The sequence below is a fragment of the Mirounga leonina genome, unplaced genomic scaffold (assembly GCF_011800145.1).
Source record: "Mirounga leonina isolate KUSES-001 unplaced genomic scaffold, KU_Mleo_1.0 Mir_129, whole genome shotgun sequence".
NCBI classification, from domain to species: domain Eukaryota; kingdom Metazoa; phylum Chordata; class Mammalia; order Carnivora; family Phocidae; genus Mirounga; species Mirounga leonina.
In genome coordinates this window covers 78,248,095-78,265,768 of record NW_023270323.1, presented here as the reverse complement: position 1 = coordinate 78,265,768, position 17,674 = coordinate 78,248,095, and the positions used below count along the sequence as shown (strand labels likewise).

At 57.0% G+C, this 17,674-nt stretch overlaps 1 protein-coding gene across 21 annotated transcripts in view; it reads left to right on the top strand.

The window, feature by feature from the left end:
* The window catches only part of ABLIM2 (actin binding LIM protein family member 2), a 144,720-nt gene that overhangs the window by 49,382 nt on the left and 77,664 nt on the right, over positions 1-17,674 (top strand). For 20 of the 21 annotated variants that reach the window (XM_035005364.1, XM_035005379.1, XM_035005381.1 and 17 more), the window contains exons 4-6: positions 6,776-6,891; positions 13,373-13,499; positions 16,189-16,282. In XM_035005364.1, coding sequence (XP_034861255.1) covers positions 6,776-6,891; positions 13,373-13,499; positions 16,189-16,282 — 337 coding nt within the window. Of the gene's footprint in view, positions 1-3,638; positions 4,029-6,775; positions 6,892-13,372; positions 13,500-16,188; positions 16,283-17,674 lie in introns of those variants that run through there. The other variant, XM_035005375.1, reaches the window with a different exon arrangement.

The following is a 17,674-nucleotide window of genomic DNA, read 5'->3' as shown; positions in this document are numbered from 1 at the left end:
GGGGGGCCCAGAGTCCAGCAGGTTCTGAGGCTGCCAATGGGGCCTCCTTGGGCTTTTGGGAAGGAGCTCCCTCCCCGCCCTCCTCGGCCCCCTTGGTGAGCTCCTCTCCTCCCAGCATCCTCCACACGTTTCTTCTCTCTCTTGCTGTGTCCACACTTCAGCCCCTCCTTGACCACCCACCGCCACCCCTCAGCTGTCCTGAGTCCTTGATCTATGGGTGGCCCCTCACCCATCCCCCTGGGTTCCAGATTTGGGGAAGGGTCCCTCCCTTTCTAGCATCTGCCCAGCCACTAGCCCCGCTCAGGTCTCAAAGTGTGCCTGCTTGGGGTCCTGCCATGGCCTCCACACTGGGGTCCCTGCCTCCCCTCTGTCTGTCCCTCCGCCCCGCTGCCCCCTGGCATCCATGAGAAAGTACAAGCTGCTTAGCCTGGCTGAGACGGTCTTCACAGTCTGCTCTCGTTCCTTCCCTCCTTCACTCATTCATTCATTCATTCATTCATTCATTCAGCTGGGCCCTTTAAGCACCTCTGCAGGCCTGGCACAGGGCTGGCACCAGCGGCTTGGAGACGCAGTGGCTCAGACTCTACAGGGCTCTGCACCTAGAGACACTGAAGTATGAGGATGCCCCGCCCAGGGCCTTTCCTACCCTGGGGAACAGCTCTCTCCCTCCTTGGGACACCCACTGTGCCCGCTGCTCTCCTAGACCCCCCCGCCCTGGCAGCCACTTGATGTGAGCTCCGTGCGGGCAGGGGCTGGGTCTGACTCCTCCACCTCTGTGGGGCCAGGTGCCCGGCCCAGAGCAGGGACAAGGCGGAGGATGGCTGGAGTTAGACGAGAGCCTAGTCCTCGCAGCAGGGCCACAGCCGGCTCCCCGGTGTGCCCTGCACCTCTGGGGACTTAGGAGGGAGCCTGGGAGCAGCTTTGCCACGTGAGCAGCCTCCTCCTGCACCCACCCCTGCCCTAGACACACTGCTCCCAGGGAGACGTTCTATGTCTAAGAAACAGAGAACAAAGAGAACCCAGAGTTTATCTGCTCTGTTTTCTCTGTCTCAGCACAGCCAGTTTCAAGGGGACTTTCTGAGTGTTATCTGTGGGTATGGCATGTGTGCTGGACAAAAATGGATGTTTCTGCCAGAGGGATGCAGAGAGGAGGGGACGATGACGGGGAGTATTTCTAACGACAGTCACTATGCTGTTGCAGCTAGTGTGGGTCTCAGAGTTCCCGCAAGGATGATCCAATGATTGATTTCCGTGCAAACAGCTTAGAGACAAGGGGACATAATCAGAACAAGTTTGAAAGATCACCTCTGGATAATCTTCTGTTTTTAAAATAACAGCAGACAGCTCTGTCACACTGGAGTAACTGGGCTGGACTTACCAGCCTCTGTACAGAACTGCAAAACTCTACATGAAGCAATTGTTTGGGGGCATTGGGGCGCAGTCTGTGTGGGACTAAGACCAGGACCACAAAGGCAACGGAGCCCACAACCACCCAGCTTTGTGCCCGGAAGCAGTTCCTGGAGAGATGAGTCAGGAGGCAGTGATACGAGCAGTGGGGGCTGTGCTCTGGGGCGGGGGGGCGGGGGGGAGCCACACAGAGCAAGCGCAGAGAGCAACATGGGGGCACCTTTGAGCCTTTCACTGAACACAAAGCCACATAGGCATAGAGGACATTTCACAAGGTGGACAAAGGATGGCTAGATTGTTGTAAGCTGAACGGTTCCTGGGGCTGGAAGACATTCGAGGTGTGACCAGGTTGTTGAACACCCAGGTACGCAATGGGGATGCCAAAAAAGTCGTGCCTTATTGGTGGGACTAAAATAGCCCTAGAGCAGGGGTGCCTGGGTGGCTCAGTTGGTTAAGCGACTGCCTTCGGCTCAGGTCATGATCCCAGGGTTCTGGGATCGAGCCCCGGGCTCCCTGTTAGGCAGGGAGCCTGCTTCTCCCTCTCCCTCTGCCTGCTTCTCTGCCTACTTGTTCTCTCTCTCTATCTCTCTGTCAAATGAATAAATAAAATCTTTTAAAAAAATAAAATAAAATAGCCCTAGAGCAAAGGCTACAAGCAGCTGCTGAAATGAAGTACAAGAATAAACCCCCAAAAGTTTGCACTGATCTGCAAATGAGCTAACTGCCTGCCAGAGCAAGTCCAGCACTCTTCATAGGAAGACGGAAAATCCAGCCCTCAGCAACATAGCATCAGCAGTGCCCAACATCCAGTCGGATCTTACTAGTCATAGAAGCTGGGAAATGAGACCCAAAGCCAGAAGAAAACCCAGTCAATAGCAATAGACCCAGAAATGAGAGTGATGTGAAACCAGCAAATGGTGGCTTTGAAACAGTATTGAAAATATGCTTAGGTATTTAAAGGAAAATGTGAATGTAAGAGAAGTCTTACAGAAGGGATAAAAAGAAGCCAAATGGAAATTCTTGAAATGAAAATGACAATTTCTGAGATGACAGATCCCTTCAAAGGGATTAGCAGTAGATTAGGTATTGCAGAGGAAAGGCTTGGTGAACCTGAAAACATAACAACAGAAACTATACAGACTAAAGCACAGAGACAGAAAAGACTGGAAAACATGAAAACAGATTCAGGGATCTGTGGATAATGGATCTTTCTGCCTGTCTGGGCTGGGAGGGGGAAACGCTGGAGGTAAGGGAAATCCAAATAATTGAAGAAATAATGGCTGAAAATTTTCCATTCTTGATGAACACTATAAACCCATGGATCCAGGAATCTTGATAAACCCCAAGCAGAAAAAACATGACAGAAACCTACTAAGTCCTTCATAATCAAATTTCTGAAAAATAGTAATAAGAATTCTAACAAGGAGTAAGAGAAAAGACCCACATCATATACAGTGGAATGAAAGAATGACTGCAGACTTCTTACCTAAACTATGCATCCTAGAAGACAATGGAATGGCATCTTCAAAAAGTTATAAGGAAAAAATCAAACAATTTCATACCAAGCCAAAAAAAAAAAAAGGAAGAAAAAGACTTTCAAAAAATGAAGGCAAGACCTCCAAAGACTATGGGGTTTCTTTTTTGGGGTGATGAAAAAGTCCTCAAATTGATCATGGGGACACATACACGAGTCTGAATACACTAGAAACCGTTGAATCATACACGTTGAATGGTATGAACGTTATGTACAGGCATACCTCGTTTTGTTGCACTTCACTTTATTGAGTTTTGCAGATACTGCATTTTTTACCAATTGAAGGTTCGTGGCCACCCTGCATCAAGCAAGTGTGTCGGTGCCATTTTCCGACAGTAGTTGCTCACTTCATGTCTCTGCGTCACCTTTTGGTAATTCTCACAATATGCCAAACTTTTGTATGATTATATTTGTCATGCTGGTCTGTGATCAGTGATTACGACTTGCTGAAAGTTCAGATGGTGGTTAGCATGTTTTTTAGCAATAAAGTACTTTTTGTTAAGTAAGGTATGCACTTCATTTTTTAGACTTAATGCTATTGCACATTTAATGGACTACAGCATAAACATCACTTTTCTATGCACCGGGAAACCAGAAGATCCATTTGACTTGCTTTATTGCAATATTTGCTTTATTGCAGTGGTCTGGAACTGAAACTGAAGTATCTCCAAGATGTATGTGATTAGAATAACATGAATAAATGTGTCCCCCCTGCAAAAAAGAAAAATGAAGGCGAAATAAAGACTTCTGTAGACACACAAAAGCCTAGAGAACTTATTGCCAGCACACCTACCTGACAGTAAAATTAGAAGAAGAAAAATGATGTCAAAAGGCATCGGTAAAGTACAGAAGCAAGCCATCAACTGGTAGATAAGATATATCTGATGAGGGCCTGGCGTCCAAAATACATAAAGAACTTCTACAAGTCATCAATAAGAAGATAAACAAAAACCCTATAAAAAATGGGCAGAAGAGTTTAACAGACACTCCACAGAAGAATAGACATGAATGACCATAAGCACACGCAACAGTGCAGATTAAAGTGGTGGACTACCATCATCTATCCAGAATGGCTAAAGCTAAAAAGGTGGGTAATGACAAGTGTTGGTGAGGACATGAAGCTGAAGGAATGCTCATGTATTGCTGGGGCGAATGCAAAGTGGTACAACCTGTCTGTAAATCAGTTTAGCAGTTTGTTTGTTATAAACATAGAGTTAACCTATGACCCGGTGATTCCACTCCTAGGTATGCATGTACCCAAGAGAAGTGGAAACACATGTCCATGGAAAGACTCGTCACCAAACATTCTTAGCATTTTTATTTGTAACAGCCCCAAACCGGAAAGAGCCCAAATGTCTTTCGGCAGTGAATGGAATCATGTTGTCCCTCATCTGTCCAGTGGAGCACTACTCCACCGTAACAAGGGGCAAGCCACTGATGCACACAGCCATGTGAGTGAATGTCAGGGGCAGGACGCTGAACCAGACATCAAAGACTACACACGGTGTGATTCCATATGTATGCAGTTGCAATTCTAGAAAAGACAGTTCCAATCCACAGTGACGGAATGCCCATCATGGTTGCCTGGGGCCAGGGGTGGTGATGGGGGGTGATTATGGACAGTCACAGGGGACTTTCTGCAGTGGACAGAAATGTCCCGTATCATGACTGTGGTGTTGATAACATGAATGCGTGTATTTGTCAATGTACATTTCAATAAAGTTGAACTAGCAAAATAATAGCTATCATTTATTCAGCCCCTCCTGGTCCCAGGCAGTATGCTAGAGCTTTCCATGCAGTTTGTCTGATGGATGGATGGATGGAAGGGAGATGGATGGATGGATGAATCGACGGATGATGCATGGATGCATGGATGGAAGGAGGGATGGATGGAGGGATGGAGGGATGGAGGGATGAATAACAACCCCATGAGATTGACCGTACCTCAGGTATTACCAGTCCCACTTTACAGGTGAGAAACAGGACTCAGACAGGGTAAGTAACTTGCCCTGGGATCCATAGCCAGAGACCCTGTCAGAGCACATGCAGGGAAGGCGAGGACCCCCCACTCTATGCCAACACCCCACATTACCAGGCCAGCTGTAAGACTCTAAGAAGGACTGGCAGAGCACAGCATTGGCCACAGGTGATACAGCTCAAGGCATTAGCTGCAAGGCTCCGGGCCCCAAGAAGCCAGGTGCACACGGCTGTCTCACAAGCCTGGGCAGGTGGGCCAGCTCAGCCTGTATTTGCCTGGATGAACACCAGCTGTACAAGGTGGGGGCTAGGGCAGGCTCCGTTGGGGGGAGGCATGCTCCCAGCTCGGGCCTGGCCTGGGGCTGGTGTGACCCGGCAGGCTGCGTGGGGAGGCCAGGCAGGAGGGGGCGCTGCGTTAGGCCCCCCTGGAGGCCTTCAGTCATTCACTCGTTCACTCACTCATTCACTCATTAGCAAGTACCTACTGAGTGCCTGGATGCTCCATGGATTGTCAGCCCTGAGAAGGCAGAGGGGAGACATGAAGTTTTAACCCGAGGAAAGGGCATGTCCTGGTCCGGAGAATGCTGCAGGCCACTGCCCCAGAGCTCAGGTTCTCTGGCTGGGCTGAGCAGGGGAAGGAAAGTGGCCCCAGGGCAGCTGGGAGCTCAGTGGCAGCAGGTGGCTGGGATGGACACTGGCAGGACACTGAAGTCGGTCTTCCAGCCCCTGACTGCAGGTGGCCTGTCCCTCGCTTGCCGACGGGCAGCCACCTTACCCATCTCCCAGGCACCAGGGGGGGACGTCCTTGGTGCAGGGAGGTGAGGCGGCTCTCTTCTGCCTCCACCCAGCCTGCACCGGGGCTGGGACTCTCTCTGGATGCAGAATTTCAGCGAGTGCCCAAAAAATAAGCGATCAAGGTAAATGATATTTTAATGTGGTATTTAAAAAATTAAGGGGCGCCTGGGTGGCTCAGTTGGTTAAGCGACTGCCTTCGGCTCAGGTCATGATCCTGGAGTCCCTGGATCGAGTCCCGCATCGGGCTCCCTGCTCGGCAGGGAGTCTGCTTCTCCCTCTGACCCTCCCCTCTCATGTGCTCTCTCTCATTCTCTCTCTCTCAAATAAATAAATAAAATCTTTAAAAAAAAAATTAAAAATTAAAAATTAGTGCAAAAACATCCATGATAAGCAAAATGCCAAACTTAAATAGAGATGGATATAACGTGCGATACCTTGTTGTCTACAAGGCCTGCTTGTACAAGGCACTGACTTCTTAGAGGCCCGAGTAGGTAAATAAATCATGGGGCTTTGGAGCCTGAACGGGTCTTGGTTTGACTCTGGTTCTGACATGCATCAGCTGTGCGTCCTTGGAAAAGTTAACTATTGTCTCTGAACTTCCCGAAGTTATTACATGAGGCATGCATGTGGGGTATCTACCGTAATTCGTGGCACCTAACACACAGTAGGTGCTCAGTAAATGCTAGCCTTTGCCATTGCTGTTCAACTGATATGGACAAAGCATGCTGGGTGGTCAGAGGAGGCAGGGGGGAATGGAGGAGGGGGCGGTTGAGGCTGCCTGGTTCGTTGCCACGTGCCAAACACGGGGCTGGCCCTCACTGCTCCTCACCAGGGCCCTGCCATCCTGCCTGTTTGTGCAGTAGAGGACCGAGCCGGGACTCACGCGGCAGGAACGCAGGAGGCCCTGGGTGGGGAGGCCCTGCATCCTCAGCCTGTGGCACCTGTCCCCACAAGGCCCCGGGGGAGGTGGTGGTATAGTGGGGGGGGGTCTGGCCCCTCCTGCCCCCACCCAGGAGAAGAGCCGGAGGTGATCCTGGCTGGTCACGTGCTGTCTTGTTGCAGGCTGCCCTTCCCGCCGGGGGACCGAGTGACCTTCAACGGGAAGGAATGCATGTGTCAGAAGTGCTCCCTGCCCAAGACAGTGGGCAGCAGCGTGCACCTGTCCCAGGGCCTCTGGAGTAAGTGGGCACCGAGCGGCGCGGGGGTGGGGTAGGGGCATGGGGGGCTGGCCTCCTCAGGGCCCGGGGAGGGGCCTGACCCCACGGACCCGAAGCAGAAGCGGTGGGAGTGAAGGGTGACTGTGGACGACAGACACAGGAAGGGAACCGGGGACAGAAGTTTTTAGGGGGCTGTGCCCTCCAGCCTGGTCTAGCCAGCCTCCTCCAGGAAGCCTCCTGGCCTCCTCTGGTCCTCCCCCCGACACACACACACACACACACACATTCAGCTCCACAGATAATTCTAGACCTTCCAGAAGCCCTTTGGGGGAGCCATTAGGAGAGCACTGAACTCTGGGCTCCTGAGGTCGAGAGCTCCTGGGTTAACTGCTGCAAGCCCTGGGAGCAAGGCCAGGGTTTGTATGCAGTGGTACTCAGTAGATGCTTGTTGGATGCAGAAGCAGACGTCATGGAACAAAGGTGGGCTGGAGTGTCGCTGAGGGTGCAGGGCAGCGAGAAAGCAAGGTGGGGCAGGCAGGAGCCTGCCTTCCGCAGCTTCTGCGGCTCTTCTGGGCCAGATGTGGGACGCGGGGACCGGGAAGGGGGCCCGGAGCTCCAGGGCCCGCTGCTGCCAGGCTCCCCGGGCAGAAATGGAGTTTCAGAGCCCACACTGCGTGCCGTGGTCACGGTGTACCCCAGTGCTGGGGTTGTGTGCCCCTCGACAGAGGAGGGCTTTCTGCTGACCTCCAAAACCAGCCCCTCGCTCTTAGTTCATTCCCTGTCCCCGTGAAGCACCTTCTTCCCACCTCAGGTGTTGTGTTGAAAGTCTCTCCAGAGGAGATTGCACCTGCAGCCTTCTAGAAGCTCAGGGCTGGCCTCAGAGTCTGGGAGTAGTTTTGCTCTGTGAAAGGAGGCAAAGTCTTCATCCCCTGGGGAGGCAAGCTAACAGCAGTGCTAGCTGGTCAGACTGTGGCTTTGGGGCTTGCTGGGAGAGCCCTCCATTCAAAACTTTCTCTCCCACTGAGGATGGGGATTGCTTGAACTTCTGAGAATTTGCTTTGCAATCAATACTGTTATAATTAAATCTGAAATAGTAATCAAAAACTCTAACAAGCAAAATCTAAAAGGGGGGTGAGATTAGTTTGAACAGTTTGTCCAGAGCTCCCTGGCAGCCTGAGTAAAAAGGGAAATATGCCTGAACCCGGACTCATTGGGAATATTGTGAGTTTTAAAAGGCTCTGACCTTTCCAAATGTAAATTTATTTTAAAATACCCAATTTACCTTTCCAGAGGACAAATGCTCCCCTGACCCTCAGATGGTCTAATAATGTGACCTGCCCCCTCTTCTGGTCCACAGTGAGACTCTCCAGCCTAGCACCTTTTTTGTGCCTAGAAAGTGTTAAACATTCATCACCAGTTCTTGGTTCCTGTGTGGATGTCTTCAAAATCTTCCGAATTCCTGCTTCCTTTTGTGCCCAGAGCAGCCCTGCCAGGCAGGAAGCCTCTGCTCCTTCTATAGGTGCAGAAGTGCCCCGGTCTGGTGGCACGGTGGCTGTGGGCCAGGCGCCCTGTGGCCAGCTAGAGAATGGTGCACCTGAGGCTTGAGCCAAGGCCTTCAAACCCCAAAGCCGGGGAGCTTACCCTGCTGTGACCAGATGTTTTGGAGGAGGTGGCCTTAGTTCTGAAACTTGACACAGAGGTTCAGGTAGGTGGGCATTGAAGGGAAGGCACTACAGAACAGGGAGAAAGTGGAAGGTGCCGTGGGCAACCACCAGACCCTTGTGAGTGGACAAGGGGGGCTGCTGTGTGGGGACAGGGAACAGAAGGAAACGGGAGAGATGGAAACCAGAGGGCCAAGCCATGCCAAGGAGTCCCAAGCGTGTCCCGGAGGCAACGAGGAGCCGTAGATGGTTGTTGAGTGAGGGATGCTGGGAGGAGCCTGACAGTGTGGTTTGCCTGCAGGTTGCAGGGCTGGGGAGGGACCGCGGCCCCCTGCAGTGGGGTGCGAGGAGGAAAGCCATCCTCTCCTGGGGCAGCTGTGGAGGTAGGAGTCCAGCTGGAGTCCTGGGCCCTGAGCGTCCTTCAGAGTCCCTCTTCCGCTCTCTGGCCCGGAGCCTGTTGCTTAGGAACAAGATAAGCACTTGGCATTGGACGCCCACGCCATTCCATCCCTGGAGGAGCACACCCTTCCTTCTGAGGCTTGCACAAGAGTGTCTGCCCTGGGCCGCCTCCCCCACCACCCGGGGGAGGGTCTCCTCCCCAAGAGGGCTTGTTGCTTCTCCTCCTCCCGGCTCCCCTTCACTGGCCTCCCCCAGCCTTCTGACCTGGTTGCTGGTCTCACTGTCACAGGGCAGCCTTCCCTGGGGGGCCTGGCACCATGACATCAGGGGCAGCTCTGGGCCCGGCTGCCCCAGGTGAACCCTCCCAATCACCCCTGTGTGCCCTGGGCAAGCTGTGTCCCCTCTCTGGGACTGGGCATGGGGTCAGAAGTGCGTGTGGGCATGGGGCAGGGCGGGCAGGATGTGGGGCCTCGGGGGCACGGAGTGGGGAGCCGCTTTGTCCAAGCTGAGGGGCCCTGGGGCCTGTTCTTAGGCTTGGTCACCCGTTCCGCACCCACCCCGGCTCTGTGCTTCTCCGGCTGGGGCTCAGCCCTACCAGTGCATAGATGGATTCACACCCAGAACCTGGGGTCACCCTGGAGCTGAGGCCTGGAGGCCCCTCCAGAGTCAGCAGGAAGGGGGGCAACACCAAGGGTCCACAGCCCTTCCCTCTGAGACCAGCTGGTCTGTGGCCCTTGGAGCTTCTGTGTCTTCTTCCCTGAGAGAGGCTCCCCTAAACCCCTCGCTGGCCCACTCCTGCCTGGGAAACGGGGCAGTGAGGCTGTGAGGTTATATGCCCTGTGGGTTGTACGGCTGGGGGGCACCTGCCCTGTGGGGTGCCGCAGCCCCCAGGAGCCAACTCCCACTCCCGGCCGCCTTCCAGCCGTGCGCCTCACGCCCCCATATTGCATCAGGGGCGGGTTTCTCCGGTTTAGCTCAGAGCCCCAGTGCGTGGGGCACGCTTGAACACACTTTTTCTCTCCCAGCTGCTCCCGGCTCTTCCACTCAGTTTGGGGCTTTCAGAGAAATGACAGGCCTCGCTCATAACATGTCAGCATTTTCACATTTTAGACCTCAGTGGGCTCCATGCTTTCCAAAGTCAGTCTCAGATTCGACTCAGAGCCCTCCCCTGCTCCCCGACCCGGTTTGACCTGGAGGGCAGGGGCGAGGGTGGGTCCCACCTTCCCCAGTTCACAGCTGGGGTGCAGAGAGGCCGCCCCACATGTCCTGTGTCCCACACAAGTTAGTGGCAGAGCTGGAGATCCGTGCCACATCTGCTAGAGGAGGGAGCACTCTGGGGGAAACAGGAAACTGTTTGGAACTTTCTAGAAGGGTCGTGTTGGGGCGGCAGCCCAGGCCCATCCCCGTTGCTGTGATGAGCCAGTCCAGGGTGTGTGGGTGAGCGGGCGGATTCCCACGACCTCTGCCCCAGGCAGTGGGGACACACTCCCCCGAGGACATGCCCTCTGCTGATGACTGTTGGCGTCAGGACTCACGACAAGACTCTGTGCTGTCCTTTGCAAAGCCCTGCAAAGTGACGCTGAGCTCCAGTTGTGTTTAGAAAGTGATGATTGCTGTTTCCACGACAACGGTCCTTTGTGCATGTTGCTCTTGCCTCCGAGGTCAGGGCTTGCTGTTCGTGAGACTCTGCCCCAAGTTCGCTGCGATGAGTGAGGGGCTGGGGCCGGTGTCAGGTCCACATCCCCCTGCAGCCTCAGCTGGCATGCTGACCCGGAGCCTCTGGGCCCTCCCCTGGGGCCGGGCAGGAGGCAGACTCTCCCGTCCAAGGTGTCCTCAGATGGCTACCGCGGGGCATTGGGCCACCGGGTCTTCCTGTCGTGACAGCGTTCGGCCTCGTGTGCATAGAGTCGGCTATCAGGCGTGCCCGTGGGCCTGTGGCTGTTAGCTCTCCTCAGCCCGAGACACGTGTGTGAGCCTGGACCATTATTATCCCCACTGTGCCGAGCACAGAGACGCGGCGGGACTTGCCCGCCGTCACACAGCGGGTGGGGCAGCCTGACTCCAAGGGCCGTGTTTCTAACCACGGCTCACCCTGCCTCTCCACCAGCCCCTGGCGCAACGCGGCGTAGCGTGCTCCTCCGCCTTGTCCCCAGGGGCCAACTCCCTGTACGAAGGGAGAGTACGAAGCACGCGAAGGCTCCGAGCCGGGTTTCTCGACTCTGGCACCGTTGACAGCTGGGGCCAGATGATTCTCCGCTGTGGGACCATCCCGTCCGCTGGGGGATGTTGAGCAGCATCTCTGGCCTCGGCCCCCAGGTGCCTGGAGCATGCCCCCTCCAGTTGCGACCATCAGAAGTGTCTCCAGACATTGCCAAGTGTCCCCGGGGGAGCGCAGTGGTCCTCGGCTGTGAGGCAGTGACCTGGAGCTTACGGAGCGAGCCCGCGCTCAAAGCCAGCCCGCTCGAATCCAGAATGGGCGCGTTGCGTTGTCTCTGGGCTGCTGGGACCGATGGAGGTAGCGGGTTGGGAATGGGGTCTGGATGCCTCCTGAACTTGAGAGGGGCGGGCATTCTCTTGGTGCCCGTTCATTCACTCACGCATGCATGCCTTCGGCAGGCGTCCGAGCTGCCAGCCCACGCTGGGCCCCCAGGGTCCCCAGATGAACAAGCCACCCTCTTCCCTCGTGGCCCTGGATCTCGGAGTGTGGTCCGATCTTCGGGTGGTTTCCAGAGTTGCATGTGGATTTGAACAGTGTGAGAATTTAGGAAAGCCAGAACTTGACCAACAGTCTTGTGGGCGTCAAGTATTTTCTGTTCTTAGAACAGTAAGACACTCTGTCCGCCGAGAAGGGCAGGAGCATGGGTCAGAGGAGCATCTCTGGAGCCCTGCTGTGCACCCCACCCCGAGCCCTATCCCTTTCCCCTTCCGTCCTGGTGGGCGGCACCTCCTGGCGCGGGCGTGGCGAGTGTGGTCTTCGCCTTTTGTCATTTAATGGGACCGCTCACCCCACCAGTGAGGAAATGGGGGCCTGCAGAGGACAGAGCTTGTCTCAGTGTGACCCCGAGAATGGTGGGGGCCAGGACTGGTAGCCAGGCCACATTCTTCCATCTTGGGGAGCGGGGTCCCACTCTGCCTGCGAGCCCCTGGGCTGAGCCCAGGACTGTAGTGTTGCTCAGGGGCTCCTGTGGGCCGTGGGGGGCTGTTTGCCAGATGACTTCACCTTGTCTCTGCTCCTCAGGACCCTGTGGGGGTCCCCGAGGCCCTGCCTGTCCTGCCCCCGCCACGCGCAGACACACACACCCCCCGCATGCTCACACAGACACACAGGGACGTGCTCACACACATAGTCACATAGACACACAAACACACACAGACGCACACACAGACCCACTCCCACAAGGACACACATTCATGCAGAAACACACGGACACATTTGCACACACACACACACATCCATGCACGCGGTCACACACAGAGGTGCACACTCTCACACTCAGCACACTCAAACATGCGCACCCCGGGCAGGTCATGCCGCCGGTCTCTGCACCTGGGGTTCCCCTGGCCTGTTGCACCCCATCATCCTTCAGCGCAGGGGACCCTGGCTGTGGGGGCCCTGGTGCGGCCGCCCACACTGGAAGGCCTGGAGGCAGCTGGGCCGTGCCAGGACCCGGAGGCCCAAGTGCTAAGGCAAGGGCCTGGGACCCAGGGGCTGTCAAGCAGGGACGGGCTGGTGTGGGGATGACAGTCAGGGCTCCAGAGCAGGTGGGGGCCCCGGGATGAGGAGCATGCATCACCTGGGGGGGGGGGTTCGCCAAGAGAGGAAGCCCCGAGGCTACCTGCCTGGGGCCCGGCTCCGACGTGGGCTGACACTCGCAGCAGAACACGGGTGGGGGACTGGGCGGTCTGTGTCTGGGATGCGGCACAGACGGCCACAGGAGGTCCTGACGAGAGTGGGCCAGGAGGGCTTCCTGGAAGGGGCATCCGGGCAGTGGGAACTGCTGGAGGAAGGAGTGGCGGGGGGGGCACATCTCCTTGGGGGTGCACGTTGGTCAGGTCACTTAGGTTCACAGTCTGCTTGACGACAGAGGACAGATGGGGCCCCCCAGACCTGCTGCCTCCCCTCCAGGCAGCCCCTGCCCTGCAGTGCGCTCTTGTTCGAGGACACCCCAGCTGTCCAGGGCTGGCGCCCATCCTCTGGCAGGTGCGGCCTCTGTCAGCATCCAGCCCAGGCTGCATGCAGTCAGCACTCAATGCCCGCGAGCGTGAACTTTGTGATTTGTTTTCTACACATTCACAGCATTCAGCACACCCAGCCGGACTGTCCCCTCTGTTCCCTCCCGCAGGGCGGCTCTAGGCACTTCTGTGTCGGGAGACCCGGTGGTCTGGGCCCCCACGCCTCCTGGCCCACAGTGACAATGTCCGTGTCCTGCTCTTTCTTTCAGGTTGTGGGGGCTGTGGCACAGAAATAAAAAGTGGCCAGTCCCTGGTGGCTCTGGACAAACACTGGCATCTGGGCTGTTTTAAGTGTGAGACATGCGGGAAGCAACTGGACGCGGAGTACATCAGCAAGTGAGTGGCAGGCTCCTCCCGTGTCCCTCCTGTGGTCACTCCCGTCCTGTCCCCGTGCGGACTCAGGGCCCTGCGGGTTTGTCCCCCCCCCCCCCCCCACCTGGCGGTCTCCTCGCACCAGCCTGGCTTCCTTAGCGTGGTCCGCAGAGACCACAGCTCCATTTCTGTGGATCGAAACAGAGACAGTGCTCTTTGCCTTTGCAAATGCTTCCCCTTGCCCGTCCCTGGGGGTCACCCTCCCGTGGCGCCCGGATCACCTGCAGAATGCACGGTGGATGCCGGCTGACTCCAGCAGCAGGAGTGAGGGGAAGAGGGCTGAGTCGCCTCACCTGTCACAGAGGAGATGACTCAGCCCCAGCTCCAACTTCTGCAGCGCTTGGCCATCCCGCTGCTCCCGCAGACGACCCTGTGTCCCCAGACCGCAGACGTGCGGCCAGGATGCAGTGATGGCTGGTCTGGGTGGGGGTCGGAGAGCACATCTCAGAAGGCAGTGCAGACGGAGCCTCTGGAGATCTTAGCCCTGAGCAGGAGCAGCTGGTTTGCCAGGAAGGGGTGCATTTCAGTCCCTGGGATCGGGGACTGCGTCAGGGAAGCCCCCCTACGGCCCAGAGTTAGGGGATGAGCCGAAATGTGCAGAGCAGGCTGCTTCCTGCAAGTTAGGGAGCTCCAGGGGCAGCTAATGTGGGAGAGCCTGCCGGTTCTTGACGCCGAGGGAGCAGAACGGTCCCAGGAACTGCACACAGTCACACACACATGCATGCATACACGCCCACGCACGTGTGCACGCTCATACACATGGACACACTCGTACATTCATACACTCACACGCGCATGCACACGCACACGCATGCATGAGTACCTGTCACACCCAGGGCATCCAGACCAGGTTGCCGCTGTGCCCCGTCCATCTCCTGGCTGCTCTCGTACCTTCCCTGTGCACGAGGCCACTCGTGGGGGAAACGGGGTGACGGGAGTGGGGGTCTCTGTCTGGTGTCCTACAACCCCGTGTGAGTCCATACTCATCTCAAAACAAAACGTTTTCAGTTAAAGCCCCCAAACCTGTCCAGGCTGGATCAGGCAGGGGAAGGTACTGGCCACTCCTCTGCCATAGTAAAGGGAAGGGGAGAGTGACTCCCTTGAAGGCAGGCCCAGGAGACAGAGCACTTTAAAATGAAATAAACTAAAACGTGCCCAGCCCCCAGGGTGCTTCCTGCCATGGTAGCTCACCCACACGGCTCGCCTGTCACTCAGCAGCCTCCAGAACGGTCGCAGAAGTGACAGGGAGGGTGCGTTGGTGTTGCCATAGAGACGTAGTCGTTGAGCCTCCAGGGTTCGGGGCACAGACACCCATGGTGGGAATAACAGGGGCCCTGAGGTCAGTGGCGTTTGAAAGTAGACCTTGAGGTCTCAATTTATCTCTTCCTCTCCGGGAAGGAAGGGCTTCATCCTCTCTGGGGCTGTGGTCAGAGACACACCCTGCAGCCACGGCAACCCCAGGGGCTCATAACCCCCCACTGCCCTCCCCGTCCTGCAGGCCACCTCCTCCAGGAAGCCTTCCAGGAAGTCCTACGTCCTACAGAAGGTCCAGAGGGTGGCATTAGCCCTGGTCTTGCAAAAGTCGAGAACTCTTACCTTCTGTTGGCAGCTGCATAAAAATCAAAACCGAACCGGGAGTAACGGGGCAACTTCCGCAGTGCGGGAGAGGGGAGATGTGTGCGGGGGAAGCGGGCGCCCCTGCCTGCCAGTGGCCTCCACACCTGGGGGGCGGCCTGGTTAGCAATGACAATGGCCTCGGCCACCAATTGGCAAGGGCCTGCCGTGTGCTAGGCCACACCTTCTCGTCTTTAGACCTTACTGTAATTTCTCCCATTTTATGGCTGGGGAAGCCGAGGCTCAGAGAGGTTATGCGACTTGCCCGGGGGCACACAGCGGGGGCGTGGTGGCATGTGAGCGCTAGCCTGCTCACTTTGCCGCTGCCCACCGGCTCCTCCCCACACGGAGCACGGCCACCACCCCAGGAGCCTTGGCACCTCCTCCGGGCCGTCCCCCTGCCATGTCCTGTTGTAATAACAATTGCGGTCACTTTCGAATCAGCTCCCGCCACGGGCCGGGTGCTGTGCCTGGCCGTGTGCCCATACTGTCCTCCCGTCCGCGACCCCGAAAACCAGCTGCCCCCCTCACCGTGCATCCAGGGGGGGCTCAGTGTTGAAGCGACTCGCCCCGGGCTGCCCAGAGCCTCAGAGCGGCACCCGAAACCGTGTGTCACTCGTCACTGCTTCCCCATGCCACAAACGTGGTGCGCACGCTGTAAATATGCGTGCAGAGTGGACACGTCCCCCGCGGCCCTCCTGACCCCTCCCGCGAGGCCGGATGCCTCTGCAGCCGCGCCCGGGGACGGAGCGGCGCAGTCCCCACCCACCATGATTTGTAGGGCGCCCCAGACCCCTTTGGGGGGAGTCTATTTCCTCAGCACCCCCTGGTGAGTAAATAAGCTATTTCCCATCCACACGCCCCACGTGGGACAGAACGAACCGGAAGGAAGAGCCACGTCGTCAGTGGAAACATCTTCGGTTTCCCAGATGCAGCCCTATTCCCACCGGTGAGCCTGGGAGGTGGCCACCAGCCCTCGCTCAGCCGCTGGGCCCCCAGGGGAACCCCGTGCGCGTCCTGACGGCCTGTCTCGTTGCAGGGACGGGCTGCCCTACTGCGAGGCCGACTACCACACCAAGTTCGGCATCCGCTGTGACGGCTGTGAGAAGTACATCACGGGGCACGTGCTGGAGGTGAGTGGGCCGCTGGGCGCCCTCTGGGCCAGGTCCTGCTCCCGGGCCTCTGGGGGTGTCCGACGTTCGTGTGCGTTTGTGCAAGAAGGAGCGCCCCTGAGTCTTTGCCTCCCCCTTCCTCCCAGTTCTGCCGGGGGACAGCTTCCTCAGCCTTCCAGGACCTGCTCGGTGAGGACCACCTCCTCCAGGAAGCCTTCCCTGGACACTGTCTCTCCCGCACCCTCTATAAGCTGATAGAGTTGGAGAGATGGGGGGTTGAAATCCTGGGTCCAGCCCTCCCATGTCTAGATGGAGGTCTGAGGCCTGGAGGAGTGAAAGTGAGCCCAGGAGGCAGGACCATGTGCCCAAAGGAGGCCCAGGGTGGTCGCCTGGCATGCCCAGTCACACAGCAGTCATGGGGTAGGCGGGCTTTCTGGGGGGTGGGAGTTTCATGGCTCTGTCTCTATGAAAAGCACATGTAGCATGCACTTTGGTACAGTTGTTCAGTAAGATAAACGCCATGGGATGACCACACCCCACCCACCGGGTTGTCAGACCCCGTCCATTCCTCTCCCCATTCTTCAGCCCCTCCTTGGCTCTGTGCTGGGGCCTGCCCATGTCCCCGGGAAGGCACAGGTGACAGAGGACCTCAGGGAATGGAGAGGGGGCCCTGACCCTGCTAAGGGACTTGGGAGCCTTTCCCACCAGGTCACAGAGGGGCCTCTGGGTTTGGGAGGGTAGGTTGGGGGATGAGGCTTTCGGGCCCCCACCTGGCGGTGACGCTGACAAAGACTTCTGAGCCAGGGAATGCCTGGGTCATATCGGCATTTTAAAGAGTGTGGGGCTGCTGCCGAGGCTGGAGGCTGGTGCTGGTGGCCAGAGGCTGGAGGCTGGGGACAGTGGGATGCGTGGCGGTGCCCTTCAGATCCCCAAGGATTCCTGCCCTGCCTGCACTCACACCTAGTGCCTGGCACAGAATCGGCGTCCCCGGTGCCGCGGCGGAATTGTACATCAAGCGCTGGGTTGCTTTTCTCGAAATTACACTTGCTGTCCCTCCGAGCAGCAGGGACAGAGTTGCTCCAGGGCCTCAGCACCACCCACTTTCCCTCTTAGGGCTCTTTTGCCCCCCCACCCCAGGAGTGCGAAGGGGAGGGGGGTGTCACACCCACCCCACAGGGCAGGGCCGTCTCTCCCCTCATTCCCAGGGTGGGAACCCCCCGCCAGGCCAGCGCCCAGTGGGAGGGCCCAGGCTCGCAGAGGGGCCTGAGGGTGGGTGTGACTACACACTTATGGTCTGTGGAGATTGTACAGAGCACAAATCGGAGGCGGGGGAGATCACAGATAATGCGATCATAGGTAGCTGAACTCTTTGGCTGGTTTCCTTCCAGTTTTTTCTGTCTCCATGTAATTCCA